Source organism: Molothrus aeneus, chromosome 6, assembly GCF_037042795.1.
Source record: "Molothrus aeneus isolate 106 chromosome 6, BPBGC_Maene_1.0, whole genome shotgun sequence".
Taxonomy (NCBI): domain Eukaryota; kingdom Metazoa; phylum Chordata; class Aves; order Passeriformes; family Icteridae; genus Molothrus; species Molothrus aeneus.
This window is the reverse complement of record NC_089651.1, coordinates 16,228,064-16,242,844: the sequence shown is the minus strand read 5'-3', so window position 1 is coordinate 16,242,844 and position 14,781 is coordinate 16,228,064. Positions and strand designations below refer to the sequence as shown.

Below are 14,781 nucleotides of genomic sequence, written 5' to 3'. Positions count from 1 at the left end.
GGTTTAGCAACATTTCAGCTTTCCTTTCCTGCAGTGGTTGTGAAGTGTTTGCTTGCCTTCCTGTCTTGGTCAAAGAGTTATTGCACAGGAGCCTCTGGTGCAAAACTCTTTTTCCTGATGGCTTGACATGAAGAGCTGCCTCACAGGTGTCTCCATGTGCTGATCTGCCCTGTCTATGTGCTTCTCTGGTGTGGACAAGTTGACCTAACCCATGCCTGTGCTGCTCCTGTGCTTGGCTTCTCTTCTGTAGATGTGGTCTCTAGTTTTTCGCCTTGTCTTTCTGTACTTGCCATTTCCCTTTTTGTGTCTGGCTAGGAAACCAAAGGTCTGAGAGAGACCTTCTCCTTCACCAGAGGGAGTAGAAAAAATGGTCTTGGTTGGTGTTCCAGCTGTCATTCATTTTACACATGGTTGGTTTGCCCCTGCAATTGCTTGGGATTTTCTTCCCCTGCTTGGAAAGAAGGAAGAAAGGGAATGCTCACTGTCTCTCTGAGCTGTAGGGGAACATGGGGGGTTGAGTGAGTCATTTCTAACCAAAATATGGGTGAGAGATGAGGGCCAAGAAATGGTCAGCAAAGGTGACCTGCATCCATCTGAGGACCCTGGACAAAAGTCATATCTTTGTCTTCTTTGTCCCCTTTAGCTCACGGACAGAACTGAGTCGCTGAACCGCTCGATACAGAAAAGGTAATTCTGGGCTGGCCTCAGGGCAGGGCAGGTCACTTGCTGCAAAGGGAGATGGTCAGCAGGTCCTGCTGTGGGGAAGGGCAGCAGTGACAGGCTGCCTGTGCCTCACCAAGTCCTCCCTTCTGCCTGAGGCACTGGGGGAACACCTTAATCCTCCTCTCTGTTCTGCAGCAACAGCATAAAGAAGAGTCAGCCTCCTCTCCCCGTGTCCAAGATTGATGACAGGCTGGAGCAGTACACACAGGCTATTGAGGTGGGTTGCTGTGTTGTCTCTGCCCCCACCCTCCCAGAGCCCTCTTTGCTGGTGCTGCTCCCCCACCATGCCTCTCAGCTTGCCATCTGTGAGATGACAACTGAATTGTGGGAGTTCCCTTAGGTGGGAGCACTCCTTGCTCCTGTCTGTGTGTCCCTCCACAGCATCAAGTAGGTTTCTTTGGCAAGCTGTCCCATGCACTTTTTTTTGTGTTCTCTGCTTAAAGAGTGGGAGTATCTGACAGGAACTAGTAGGACTCTACAAGTCTCCTTTTACACCCCCTTATCTGCAAGGATAAAAATAATCAAGAGGCACACTCTGATGGCAAAACTCTCTCCATTTATTTTCCAGACCTCCTCAAAGGCTCCAAAACCTGTGCGGCAGCCCTCTCTGGACCTTCCCACCACGAGCATGATGGTAGCCAGCACAAAAAGCCTCTGGGAGACTGGGGAGGTCACAGCCCAATCTGCTGTGAAGCCCTCAGGTTGTAAGGTACAGCCCTTGGAGGACTTGCCTTGCTTGTGCCAGGGGCAGGGACTGGTCCCTGGGCACAAGGTGCACTGTCCTTGTTTATCCTGTTGGTGCATCTTGTTTGTGGGGCTTCCAGACTCCAAAGGCATCAATGTTGGAGGTCTTCCATTGTGTTCTAAGGCTTTGCACCTTGGAGGTTCCATTTTTCTGACAGGGTCCCCAATTGTTCCTTGGTGGTCCATGCAGGGAAACCTCTGTGTTGCTGATTGACGCTCTGATTTGAAATGGGAATAAAATCAGCTGCTGGGGAGAATGCATGTGTCTCCTACAGGGGCTGAGCTCTAGCTGTCAAGCATGACCTTGCATCTAGTACCAAGGTGATAAATCTTGTAAACTTGGAAAATGCAGAGAGCATTACGTATTGCTCTCAGTGATTTCACTTTCTGGCTGTTGTGGGTGAGGCTGGTTCTGTAATATGGTGGTGGCAAGTCTGTTTATGAGAGCAGAATTCCTTTTGGTAGAGAAGCCTTGATGTTTACATGTCCTAAATAGTTAACAAACTTAAGAAAATAAACATCTTGGAGCTAATTCAGATTCTTGTGGAAGAGTGATAGGAAAACATAGGGTACACTGGGAACAGCAAGACATTTTCACAGTCATGGGTTTTAGCAGCAGCTGTTTTAGGTCAGATGTGATATTATAAATAAAAAAAAGGAGGTCGGATGTGTGGGTTGGAAATGGATGTGATTAAAGACATGTTCAGCAGCATTAACAGTGAAGGGTAATGAAAGCATAATTTTTCTCAGGATATTGTGGCTGGAGACATCGTGAGTAAAAGAAGCCTTTGGGAACAGAAGGGGAATCCCAAACCTGAGAGCAGTATCAAGGTGAGTTGGTGTCTGTGAGTGTGAGAGCACTTGCTCTGCTGAAGAAGAGCAGAGCTGGTGGCTGGGCTGGCATTACTGAGAAGATGATGTTCTGTAGGGACGAGAGATGTATCTGTCAATGCAATTGCATGCTTAAGAGCTCTTCCTAGCAGTGAATTGCTATTGGTTCAGCTCTAGTGAAAATGGGGGCAAAAATACTTTTATATCCAGTAATTCTGAAAAGTCTCTTGAATAGCATGTTGTTCTCAGCCCATGAGCTGGGAGTCACAGACTTCTAGGCTCAAATGGAACTGAAAATTTGAGCAATTTTGCTCTTGTTATGCTTTTTGGCACTGAGAGTAAACAAAACGTGCAAAACTAAGTGGAACTGAACCTAATGCAGTATCGCTTGCAGATGGATCTGGGGTTTTGTGGGAATGTTTGTGGAAATGTCTTCTAAAATGCAGCAAGTAGCTACTGCTCAAACTGTCTAGGCTGGGAGAGAAAGATCAAAGTATCTTGTCAGTTCCTGTGCTGAAATTGCCAGTACCTGGTAAATCCCACAGTCTCTTGTCAATGGATAAAACAACCCTGGCTTGGGGGTCTGGGCTCTTAGATGAGCCCTCCCTCACAATGCCTGCATTGCATTTGCTTTCCTATTGCATATCCTGTTCTTGTGTTGCCTCATGCTTACAGAAGGTGGTGATGGATCTGTGCAGAGAGTTTGTGTGAAGGGGGCAGGAAGGCAGTGCAGAATGGGCTGTCTCCGAGCCCTCTGGGATTAAAGGCAACTGTATCCTGTGCTCCTCTGGCTTCAGTTACTTGATTTTTTGACTGCCTATTTAACAGAGAAAAATGCTGACTTTGGCTCTCCCTTTCTCTCCTGTTCAGTCCATTCCTTCTGGCAAAAAGTACAAATTTGTTGCCACAGGCCACGGCCAGTACAAGAAGGTGTTGATAGACGATGCTGCAGAGCAATAGTATGTCTGGAGAACTCATTAACCAGGTAGGTGGGATATGGCTCTGCTCTGTGTAACAGCCTCCTGGGCTGTTCTAGCAGCATGCTGGGCTTGTTTCTGCCAGCAGCACTTCGGGTGAGTTGGAAGGTGCTCTGTGGGAACAGCTGGAGCCTGGCTTCTGGGCCTGTCTGGGCTGGAACAGAGTGGGTACACAGCAGGGGTTTGTTTTGGTCTCTGCCTTTCTGATGCTGCTGGATATCTGTTAGTTTAATCTGCAGGGCAAGTCCCTTAGCTACTGCTGTGTGGGTGAAGATGTGTTTGCCTTTGCTAGTTCAAAGGAATGGTCTCTATCTGCTGTCTTTCCTTATGCTCTCTTAAGTTGCAAGGAGTAGAGAGAGATAGCTGGAGATCATTCTGGCTGAGCATGGGGGCTGGTGCACTTCTGAAATTCAAATGTTTCTGGGGTTTAATTCCCAGATTTACTGAATTAATCAGGGAGAAAACTTTTAATGACTTCAGTAACCTCTTGGAACCAGTCTATAATAAGGCTGTAGCAGGAAGGATGTGAACATCTGCTGTACTCGGTAGAACAACAGAGCAGAAAGGACTGCTCTCTGGTGTGCAGCGAGGGTAGGGCAGAGCTGAGTTGCTGTCTCTCTGCTCTCTTGAAATGGCCTTTGGATCTCATGTTCCTATTGTGTTTAGGCTCATAGATATCCTGGTGTTATCTTGAGTGGGTGATAGTGGAGGGCTGTGGCAATAAGGAGGAATGGTGTAGAGGGAGGCGATAACTGGTTGGATCCAACTGGGCAGCATCTGGCACGATGAGTGGAGAGGAAGTTGAGGGTGAAAACAAGCTCATTCTCTTTTTTTCCTACTATAAAAAAGAAGCTTTATTTCATTGCCAAGGTTAAAATAGCTCTGCCTGCTACAAAACACCTTTTGTTTCTGAATTCTTCTGGGGTTTGTGTTCCTTCTTTCCCCTCCCTCCCACCCTTAAGGAGCTGGCTTCTGAGTGTTGCATATTGTTTTGTTTGTTTAGGCTTGTTTTTTTTTCCTTTTGTAGTGCCCATTTAGAGGATATGCCCTTTTGAATGCTACTTTGACATGGGCAGCAGTACAAGCCCAAGACTGCCTGAAGCTCTGTTTTTAGTCCACAGAACTTCCATCCTCAACTTGCTTCTCTGCCTGTGACTTTGAGAAACCTATTATAGGTCTCCTCCTTCTCCTGAAGTCTGTTTCAGTGCAGCAGGTGGAACCTCCTGAGCTTCAGTTCTCTGCAGCAAACAGGTTTTGCTAGGTTGTCAGCAGGTTTTTTTTGCCCTACCTGGGTTTCTCTGAGCAGCTCAAATGAAAGTGCATTTGGCTCTGGTCTTTGTCCAGCAGCCTTTCTTGAAAGGCAAGCACTGTCACAGGATGTCCCCCAGGATCCACCCAGCACTCCAAACAGCCATGGCACTACACTGTTGCTCTCTGGGTTTGTTCATATGGAAGTATTGGGTTTTTTTCTACTGTGAATAGCAAAATGGCTGTGATAGCTGAAGGAGCTTGGCTTGTTTTGTACTTTGGTTCTTAGCTGTCTGTTTTGTATGCTCTGAGCTCCCTGGGGAGCTGCTCCCCAGCTCCTCTGAACCCCCTTGAACTATGTTCATCCTTTTTCCCTCCTACTGGATCACTGTCATGACCTTCTTGCTCCCAAACCCTTCTGGCTCACCCCTGTCACTTGCTTCACACCACCTTAGCAGCTTTCTACTTGCTTAAAGACAGGTGTGGCTTTTCTCCTTCCCTCTCTTCCTGGGCTGCAGGACCTCACTGCAGGCTATGGAACAAGGATTTTTTTTTTTTGTAGGTGTCAGTTTGGGCATTTAGCAACTGCCTGATGCCACTTGGCATTGAGAAATAGGCAAATTCTGTGCCCAGTAGCATTCCTCTTCTCTTCCTCAGCACAGCAGCTCAGGCTGGATCACACCACAATGACTTTCAGTGAGCAGCCATTGATAGAAGTGTGTTGCCTCCAGGGATGTGTCCTCCTGTCTGTGCTGCTCTCGTGTCAGGGTCTGTCTCTGCAGGACTTGCCATACTTGCTGTGTGCCTCTGCCCTTTATGGGGTAAAAGGGCTGAACCATGCACCCAAACCTGCCTTCCTCTCTTTGCTTCTGCTTGTGGGAATTCTCTCCCCAGTGGCATTTCCCCATCCTTCATCCATGTGCAGTGGGGCTGGGGTGTGAATGCAGCCTGACTGGAAGCCCAGCAGATGCAAAACCTAAGCCTTGGGTGAGTGCTGGATTGTTCTGGGTGGTTGTCCTTGGTGCAGGACAAAAGCTGTTTTAAAGCACAAGTGCTTCTTAAACCACCTTCAGTTAGTCTCCCAAATGTAATTGATGTTGGCTGCTCTGCTTCATGCCAGTACTGTGGCTCTTGTGCATCCAGACCTTTGTGCAGAGGCATCCATCTGGCTGTGCTGCAGTGAGGTGCCATTTATCACTCTCTGGTAAGGCTGCCTTTATCTGCTTTATGTGTTTTATGCTGCACTCTTTAAATTTTTATGGTTGTGCTGCTGCATGGGTGTTTTCTGTAGCCTTGTCTTGCAGCAATATTAAATTATCCTGCAGAGGCTTGCCTAGGATTCACTTGTGATTACTGCACATTTCCAACCTCTTGTTACCTTTTTCTTTGAAAACTGGGGGTTTGAAGAAATCCCCACCTTAGATAATTGGGTTATTCTTCCTACTTGCTTTTTGCCCTTTGAGTAGGGAATGGGTTACAGAATAGACATAAGACTGGTAAAGTGAAAACTGAAGGTTTGCTAAATGAACTGCTCTCACAGCATCACTGCAAAATAGGAAGACTTCAAAAAAGGCAAAAGGGACTCTTTGTTTCTAAGTCTGTTTGCTGCTTGGCCTGAGCAACTGTTGGTCAGTTCCATACCCTCTGCACATGTAAAAGGAAACTCTGTACACAGCTCTTTATATTCTACTTGGACTAAACATAGCAATCCTATATTAGCTGTGTAGGAACACCCCAGCACATGACCAAGTCCCTTGTGAAACAGAAATAACCAATCTCCCAGCTTTCACGCTCACAAGCTGCTGGCAGTGGAGCTGCAAAGGGCAATGCTGGAAAGCCCAGTTGTCCTTGTGGGTGGGCAGAGTTGGGGATTTTCCTTTAAATGCCCTTTTTTCAGGACATCAGGGACAAGCAGGTGTGCAACTGTCATGATGTTCACCCTGAAAATGAGACTACATGTGCTTAGCAGAACCCCTCAGAAACCAGCACCTTGTTATGTACAGAGTTGGATACCCACATGCTAAAGCAGGGTCTTGATGGTTAATGTTTCCACTGTAACAAACAACTATTGTGGAGAAAACATGGTAAAATACATAACAGAACTTGATTATTGAAACAAAATTATTCTTCTGTGCATCGTTATTTAGTGGACTAGCCTAGGAGGCTGTCAGATGATGCCCGTTTTGATAGGCAGATGAGCTGCTTGGTGAGAGCAGGATAACTTTGTCTCTTGTCTGTGCCTTGGATGAAAGGATGAGTTTCCATTTTGTTCTCAGCAAATGGGCATGGGGTATGCTTTCAGTGGAGGAGTTAGAGGCTATATGTATCCTCTTTGAGTTTGGTTTCTAAGACGCTCCCTAGAGACATGGAGCAACCCAGATTCCTTCATTTCAGATGCAACTGCTGTTGTTCCTAGGATCAATCTCTTAGATAAATGCAACAAAAAAAATCAGATTCCATTATCCTACTCTAAACTGGTCTTTTTTTCTAGAGGCAGCTTGTCCTCTTCACTGTGTGCCTTTACTCTGTTACTGCCTCCAGTGATTGTTGACTCTTCTTAAAACAAACATGTTTGTTTTCCTGTTACCTGTGGATGTGGTAGTTACATTTGAGCTTTCAAATGGATGGAGAGTAACCCTTAAACCTGCAGCATGGTGCTGCTCGCTTGGAGGGTTTTTATTTAATTTCTTTTTTCCTTACACTTGGCTCCACTGGGCTTGGTCAGAGGCTGGTGCACTCCCAGAGGTGTGGAGCAGCCTGGTGTCAGTGCACAGACCATCCCGATGCCGTTCTGTTGAAGCTCTTGGTGTGCTCCTCGGCCCCTTTGGGCCGGAAGCGGCCCACCTCAAACATGGTGCTGATCTTTGTCATGGGCTTGGCTGCCAGCTCCTTCAGCTTCCGGGCGTCAAAGCGCGGCTTGTGCAGGAGGATGGGTAGGCGGCGGGGAAGAAAGACACTTTCTTCCTTCTGAGGCTTCTTCTCTTCTGCTTGCTGCTTCCTCTCCTTGCCGACTGCCACCTGGTATAAAATGGCATCCCACATTCTCATGGCTTTCGATTTAACCACCATGCAGTCTTGCTTGATGACTGCTTGAGCAGCATCCACTTTATTCCCTTCCTCCTGTCCCAGCTTCTCTGGCTTGGACTCTGGGAAGTTGGTTGCTTCTGGCTGCACTAACAAGTGCTTCTTGAGGCGATGCCAGCCACTGGTACTGGTTCCAGGAGGTCTTGGTGCTTCTCCTGATGATGGTGCTGGCTCAGCCCTGGGGGCACAGCTGGTGTTGGGTAAACTGGGGGTCATTAGGGGTTCAGTGACGTGTTCTGCCTTGGTGTCTGTGGGGGTGGACCCGGTACCATCAGTTTGTGCTGGAGTTGCTGTTGCTGGGTGTGCATGCCTCCAAGGAGCACTGGATGTTGATGGTTCTGGGATGTCTCTGTCTTGCTCTGGTAATTCAGGAGCTGCCTTGCATTCAGTGTCACTTCCATGGGTTGTAGGCTTATTGGTGTGGGCATCAGAGGTGCTGGGCTTCTCAGTAGGAACAGGCTTGGGAGCCTGATCAGGAGGCTCTGTCTCTGCAGCAGGAACGAGGGGAGGTTTTGGCAAGGGGGGAGCTGCCTTGTTGTCTTTAAGTGAGGTGGGTGTCTGCTCAGGAGGTGGTTCAGAGCTGCTTGTTTGAGGTGCTGGGGAAGTAGGCCGTTTGTCTTCCTGGCTGACAGTACCTTGGGTCAGGGTTGGTGTGGGAGTCTTAGCCCTGGGTGGCTTGACACTGTGGAAATAAGTGTTCACCTTGGTGACATAGGTAACCTCTGGTGCCCTTTCTTTGCTGGGTGTACTGGGAGGAGGCTTGGGGAAAACAGATACTGAAGGGTCAGATGGAGGGGGAAGGTGGGAGCCCATGCCTTCAGGCTGCTGTGGAGTCTCAGGAGCTTCTGGCCTCTGTAGCAGGGGCATGGCTGAGGAGGCTGTGAGCTTGACATGCTCAGCGATGCGCCGCTGCTCCGTGACCTTCAGCGTGAAGGGCTTCCCCTTTCGGAACGGGGAGGGGGCGCGGTGGCCCACGGGCCTGATGGAGAGCTGCGTGGGCAGGGGGGCTGCTGGGGCCTCAGGGGTCTCTGCTGCTGGGGCAGCACTCTCTGCACACTCCTGGTCGGGGCTGGCTTCGTTCACAGGCGACAGGCTGGAGCGGAAGGACTTGCCCTGCTCCGAGGTGAGGATGGCGTTCTTCCTGGCTGCCTTCTTCAGCAGCCGCTGCAGCCGCAGGTTGTCCTTCCCGGGCTTGGGTAGGGTGGGAGGGGGGGAAAGGGGGTGGTGTTTGGAAATAGGCTGGGTGGCGGATGATACTGTTATCAGCATTGTCATTTCCTGCAAGAAAAGACCAAGTTTAGAGTTGGTGTGGGCTTAGCCTTGGGCTGGATTCTGAAATATTTATGTATGAGTCCTCCTCTTCCTCTCTTTAAAAGCTATGAGTATGGAGTCAGTATTGTGGGAGAAGAGCATCAGTGTTTGTTTTGTTGCTCTCCTGAAGTAACCTCAGCCAGTCTTGAGGGTGGGTGTGGCAGGGCAAGAGATGTCCTGGGGGGAAGCTGTATTGCCAAACCTAGAGCCCTTCTGCTCCTGGCATTAGCACAGTGAGAGCTCCAGGGGACCCCAGATGTTCGTGTCTTGGCAAGTCCTAATGGGATTTGGAAGGAAATGTCAAGGGAAACAAAGTGGGTTTGAAATTTTGAAGCTTTGAAATATCTCCAGAGGCAAAAAGCAGGAATGTTTCATGGCTTTCCAAATTTTGGTTATTAATACTCTGATACAATGTTACATACAGCAGAACAGCCATAAACTACATGTGTCATTTGAATCAAAGTCAGTGCTGGCCTTGATTCATTTCAGCTGGCATGAAGACACCCCTGTGAAATACAGGGCTTCTCAGGACCTGTGTTTATCAGTGAGGAAGTGCTTTGTCACAGCACTGATTCTGGTTGGTCTTCTCTCACTGCATGAAGCACAGGGACAACATTTTCCTCCAAGATAAAACCAAGTTTTCTCTTTCCCTTGGGAGGCTTTGCCCCATTTTGCTTTTATCACTCATTCTTGAATGAAGCAGAAATGGCTTGTACTCTCTGTCAGGTCTGATCTCCAATGGCAATTGCAGCCCTTTGGCCAATGCTGGGCTGCATGGTTGCTTTTCCTGCTCTTTATTGCTAACTCATCACTGCCTCTTTTTTGGTGTGTGCTGGTCAGTGGAGCTCAGTGACCACTAGTCAGGTGGGCACAGTGGAGTTAAGGGTTTGTGTTGGGGATACAAAGATAAAACTCATCTCAGTTCCCTCTTTTGTTCCTGAGCAAACTGGGGAGCACCAAACAGCCTCTGACCTGCAATGACTCTTTGGCAGCCCCAGGAAGGAAATCTGACTCGATCCTGGCTCTTGCTCAGCACAAAGTTGCTGAGTTTTGCTATGAAATGAGACATAAATCACTGAGCCCCTTAATCCCTGGTGCTGGATGTAACTGAGCATCCTGAAACAAGGAAGAGGAGGGCAGGGTGATGTCAGGCTTGCCCGGGGGGCTGTTTATTTTCTGTGCAGTGTTCTGCTCCTGGTGGCTCCCAGCCTGCTCTGGTTAATGTGGGTGTGTAATGTGATACCTACTGTGCGGGAAAGCTATCCTGAATAGAACTCTGGGAAGTGCAGAACAGCTATTTGTGCTTGAGTGCCCAGGGCTGGCTTTGGGCTTGCAGTGCTGCTGTCAGCCCTGGCCTGGGAAGGTGATCCATACCCAGCAAGGAGGTGGTGTGTCTGCTAAAACTGGTTGGGCATGGGGGGAGAAGGATGAATTTTTTTTTTTGTTAATTTTTTTTTAAAATTATTAATAAGGGCGGCAGCAAATAAAAGCACTGAAGAGGTGGCATGTTGAGCTCAAAAGCTTCAAGGTCAAGCCCTCAGTGTGGTGGATGAGCTGCCCTCCAGAGCAGAGGCTGTGGTGGGCAGGGTGCAGGCAGTCTAGCCTGTGCATTCAGTACCAGAGAGACAGGGATCTGTTGCAGCAACTCCTGAGGAGGAGCACGGAAATGATCAGAGGGATGGAACACTTCTATGAGGACAGGCTTGAGAGAGTTAGGGTTGTTCATCCTGGAGACGAGAAGGCTCTGGGGAGATTTTATTGTGGCCTTTACATATGTAAAGGTGGCTCATAAGAGAGATGGGGCACAGGCATTTTAGTAGGGCATGTTGCAATAGGACAAAGGGTAAAGCTTTTAAACTAAGAGGGTAGAGTCACACTAGATGTAAGGAAGAAGTTTGTGTTTGGATTTTTTTTTTATGAGGAGGGTGGTGAAACACTGGAGCAGGTTTCTCAGAGAGGTGGTGCATGCCCTATCCCTGGAAACATTCCAGGTCTGGCTGGATGGGGGTCTGGGCAGCCTGATTTAGTTGCAGATGTCCCTGTTTATTGCATGGGTGTTGGATTAGATGACCTTTAAAGGTCTCTTTCAACTAAAGGTCCCATTCAAGCTATTCTATCATTCTATGACTTGCTTTAGCTGTAGGCATGAGAGACCTGCTGTTTTCTGTGAGGGGGCTTGGAGGGGATTTGTGTCAGCTGGGGCTGACAACTGTTGGACATTCCCAGTGTCTTACCAGCTTCATTCCTTAGGCACAAGGCTGTCATTAGGATTTGCTTTGTTCCAGGGGCTACTCTTAGAGACAAGTCTGCACTGTTCCAAAAAAAGGCTGAGAGCCCATTCCTTTGTCATATACCTGCTTTCCTCCCCAGCCTCATGGGTATTTTAGATTCTTTCTGGGTCAGAAAGCCAAAATGTCTCAGTTGGAAGGACATGTAGGTACTTTTGTGTGACACTGCTTTGGCTCTGTTTGTGTAGGAATTGGTAATTGCTTGTGGGTTTTTGTGCCTTTTTAAAATCTGCTGAAGGGTGAGCAGTACCTGCACTTCATGGTAGGATTTATTGTGGAATGACTTCATCTGCTCCTGTTTAATGTGGTCCCATGGACAGCCTGTACTACAAGATGAGCTATGGTCCAGCAGCACTGGTAAACCAGATTTATAAGGTTGACCAGTTTCAGGCTTGTGTAGGGAATACTAAAGAGGCAGGGCAGTGAACTTCCGAGCTACTGATCAGCTCTGAGTGTTTTCCTTGTCCTATGGACTGCTGCACTCCAGAAAAATACAGCTCCCCACATGAGTTAGAGAGGGATCTTGCCTGGGATTTGCTGTAAACTGCCAGATGCAACTGTGGAGGGCAGGGGGGCTCTCAGAGTTTAGTGTGCACACACCAGGAAAATCCCTCTGCTCCCAAAGTCAGAGGCTGCTTCATGCTGTATAACCTCAAGATTTGTTGTCTCCTACAAATAGTCTGTACTTTCAAAATTGCTCTTGCTGCTATCTCAGCATCCCATCTGACTTGAAACCTGCTGTGCTGTGGGTCTTGGAGTCCTTATGGGTGGTGACTTCCATGGCATGTGACTGTACTGGAATCTGTGTGCTTGACTAATAGAGCAGTGAGATGCTGAGAGACAGCAAAAGGAAATCAGCTGTTAATTTATTTGTCTTCCCTGTCATGCCTGGCTTTGTTTTGAGTCTCCTTCAGGGCTTTGTGTGCTCAGGAGAAATTCTCCACAAGGAAGATTTGTCTTCCCCCTTGCCACCTAATGAAGCAAAAATAAAGGGGCAGACAAATTTGCTTTATTGCCAGTGCAAAGGCTGGAGCTGAAAGCCTGGGGACAATAGGAGGAGCACTGCCTGAGAAACTTGTGTGGGTTTGTGATAAGCTAGAAGGAAGTGAATCTAGAAGTCCAGAGGCTTTCAAAGGGTTAAATTTGTCTGCTGCTGGTTGAGCTCCCATGGGTGGATGGATGCTCATCCACTCTTGGGCCCCAACTGTTCTCCTGACTTGGCTCCATTTGCCATCAGCCCCAAATCAGGAATAGTGGGGAGAGTGTCAGCATGCAGGAGTCATTTATCAAGTGATGGAAAAGTCATTTGTGTGCTGGAGCCCCTTGGCTGCACCAGCTGTCGTGCGTGGAGCAGATGGAGAGCTGCAGGAACCCAGCACTGCTGCAGATGGTCCCAGGCAGAGCTGCGGCTCTTGGGGCTGTGGGGACACTCTCTGCTTTAGTGGCTTGCTTGGGCTTGGGAGGAAGCCTGCAGATCTCCTTTTTGGGGTGGGAGGCAGCGTGGCAGGGAGTGCAGCCATGACTCTGTGGGGCATGCAGCCCTCAGCATCTCCTCTGCTGTGGGCATGGGCATTTCCAGCACGGTTCACTTGTGCCAAAGCCTTACGGGTGGGCTGATTCACGGGGCTTTGTGAAAATGGGTGGGAGAAACCCAGCTGTAATTGCTAGAGCAGATACAGTTTCTGTGTAGCCCAGGGTGTTGCTCATGAGAGGCCAAATGCTCTCCATAACATTGTGTTTTCTTGTCTTGCAGCTGAGCTTGATCCTGACTCAATGCAACCCTCCGTGCCACTATTTCCTCTGCTCCACAGAAGATAATTGAAGGATGATTCTCTTCTCCTGACTGCTGTCAGTCTGCTTTGGTACAGCCTGACTCCCCTTGGGGTTTGAGCAGTACCCCAGACTGCCTCCAGATGGATGAAAGGAACTAGATCAGCTGACAAAACTCATCCCTGTTTTAACTTTCTATGTGACTCTTTGGCTTTTTTTTCCCTCTTTTTCCTTTTTTTATAATCTGTTTCTGCTATGGAGATGAGAGGCTCTGTTCCCTCACCTTAAGTGTTGGAAGAGAGGGATCTGCTGCCCTGCTGAGCAGGCAAGGCTTTTGTTATGTGATTAGGAATTTGGTGGATGGTTGGTGGCAGAGAAGGAGCTCAACAGATATTTGGTGAAGAATTGATGTTTGAAATGAGGGCAGTGGGCAGGTCCTGAGTGTAAAAAGACTGCAGGGAGAGTGTGATGAGAGTGCAAGGACCACTTGTCACTGTTGGTGCCAGCTGTGGGTAAAGTCTTGCCCTGTTTATGATGCATCCTCCATCCCCCTATGTCATCTGCTTGGAGGGACTTCTGTCGCTGCTCTGTGTACATCAAATTGCATTCAATTTAGTCTTGGTTTCTTTTAGTTCCCAGATCATTCTTTAATCACAGTTGTGTACCCATGCCAAAATGTTCCTGCTGCTTTTGTGTCTCAGCAGGGCAATAGCAGCTTTGTTTCAAATAGCTGCTGCCTTCCTCTCCTGCCTAAGATGGATTGGAGATCTCCTTTCCCAGGTGGGGAGTGCTGGCCCCGGTGTTATCTCCCTTCTCTGGGACAGGGATTTGCTTATTCTCTGACCTGTGGGCTGCAGTGCCAGTGACTGAAACACTTCTAAAAGTCAGATGTGGTGGCACCTTGATACCTTGTGAGCTGTGTTCCTGAAGCTGAGCAGGATATCTGGAAAATGGCTGCTGCTGGAAGCTGTCTTGGTGAAATGGCATCCTAGTGAACTGTCTGGGGAGACCAAGGCTTGCTGTGAACTTGAGGAAGCTCAGTCCCTCAAGAGTGGCATTTCTGCCCTTGGGCCTGGGGGTTGTTTCTGAACTCTCCTATGTCTTCAAACTTCATGGTGTTAACATGTCCCCCATCCCCTCTTTAGTCTCATTCCTACCTTCTTCCCATGGCAACATAATTTTGAAACTTGTTTCTATCCTCCTGAAGGAGGGAGGGCACCTTGTTTTTCTTCCTGCATCATTGTGCTTTCTGCTTAAAACATTTTGCCCCCTGGATTTTCTTTTTGTTTTTTGTAAGCATTTAATAAAATTTGAAGAAGATGTTGTAATGATGGCAGCTCTGAGAATTTTGTTCATGTAGAAGTCTGCAGCAAAGCTGTTTTCCTTGAAACTCTCTGCTTGAATGTGAGGTGGAGGAGAAAAAGCATCAATCTGAGTGACAAGGAGAAAAGGAGCTTGACATATGCAGGAAAGGGGTTTTCTGTGTGCCTGCCCCATTTACATCCATGTTATTCTGCTGTACTTTTCCTTGGGAGTAATTGTAATTCCCCTCTAAAAGGGGAAGGAGTAATGCTTGGGTGAGCAATGGAGCAGCCTGCAGAGACTCCCTGGGGAGTGTGAGCAGCCGGAGAAGCACAGAGCTGAACTCCCCAGGTAACAGACCTGAGCAACATCACAGGCTTCAACCAAAATCACTGGTGATATCAGCTATAAAAAAATTAAATTCCTCTGTATCCTGCTCATCCAGCTTTGATAAGGTCAGTATAGCTGTTCTGTACTGGAACCCAGCACACTAATGGGCTGAT

At 48.2% G+C, this 14,781-nt stretch overlaps 1 protein-coding gene across 2 annotated transcripts in view; it reads left to right on the top strand.

Annotated features, from left to right (window-relative positions):
• Positions 1–14,304, top strand: part of LSP1 (lymphocyte specific protein 1) — a 48,592-nt gene extending 34,288 nt beyond the window's left edge. For both annotated transcript variants that reach the window (XM_066551876.1, XM_066551877.1), the window contains exons 6-11: positions 644–687; positions 859–940; positions 1,292–1,432; positions 2,218–2,298; positions 3,169–3,283; positions 12,960–14,304. In XM_066551876.1, coding sequence (XP_066407973.1) covers positions 644–687; positions 859–940; positions 1,292–1,432; positions 2,218–2,298; positions 3,169–3,258 — 438 coding nt within the window. In that variant the 3' untranslated portion in view covers positions 3,259–3,283; positions 12,960–14,304. The remainder of the gene's footprint in view (positions 1–643; positions 688–858; positions 941–1,291; positions 1,433–2,217; positions 2,299–3,168; positions 3,284–12,959) is intronic.
• Positions 14,305–14,781: the final 477 nt, after the last annotated feature.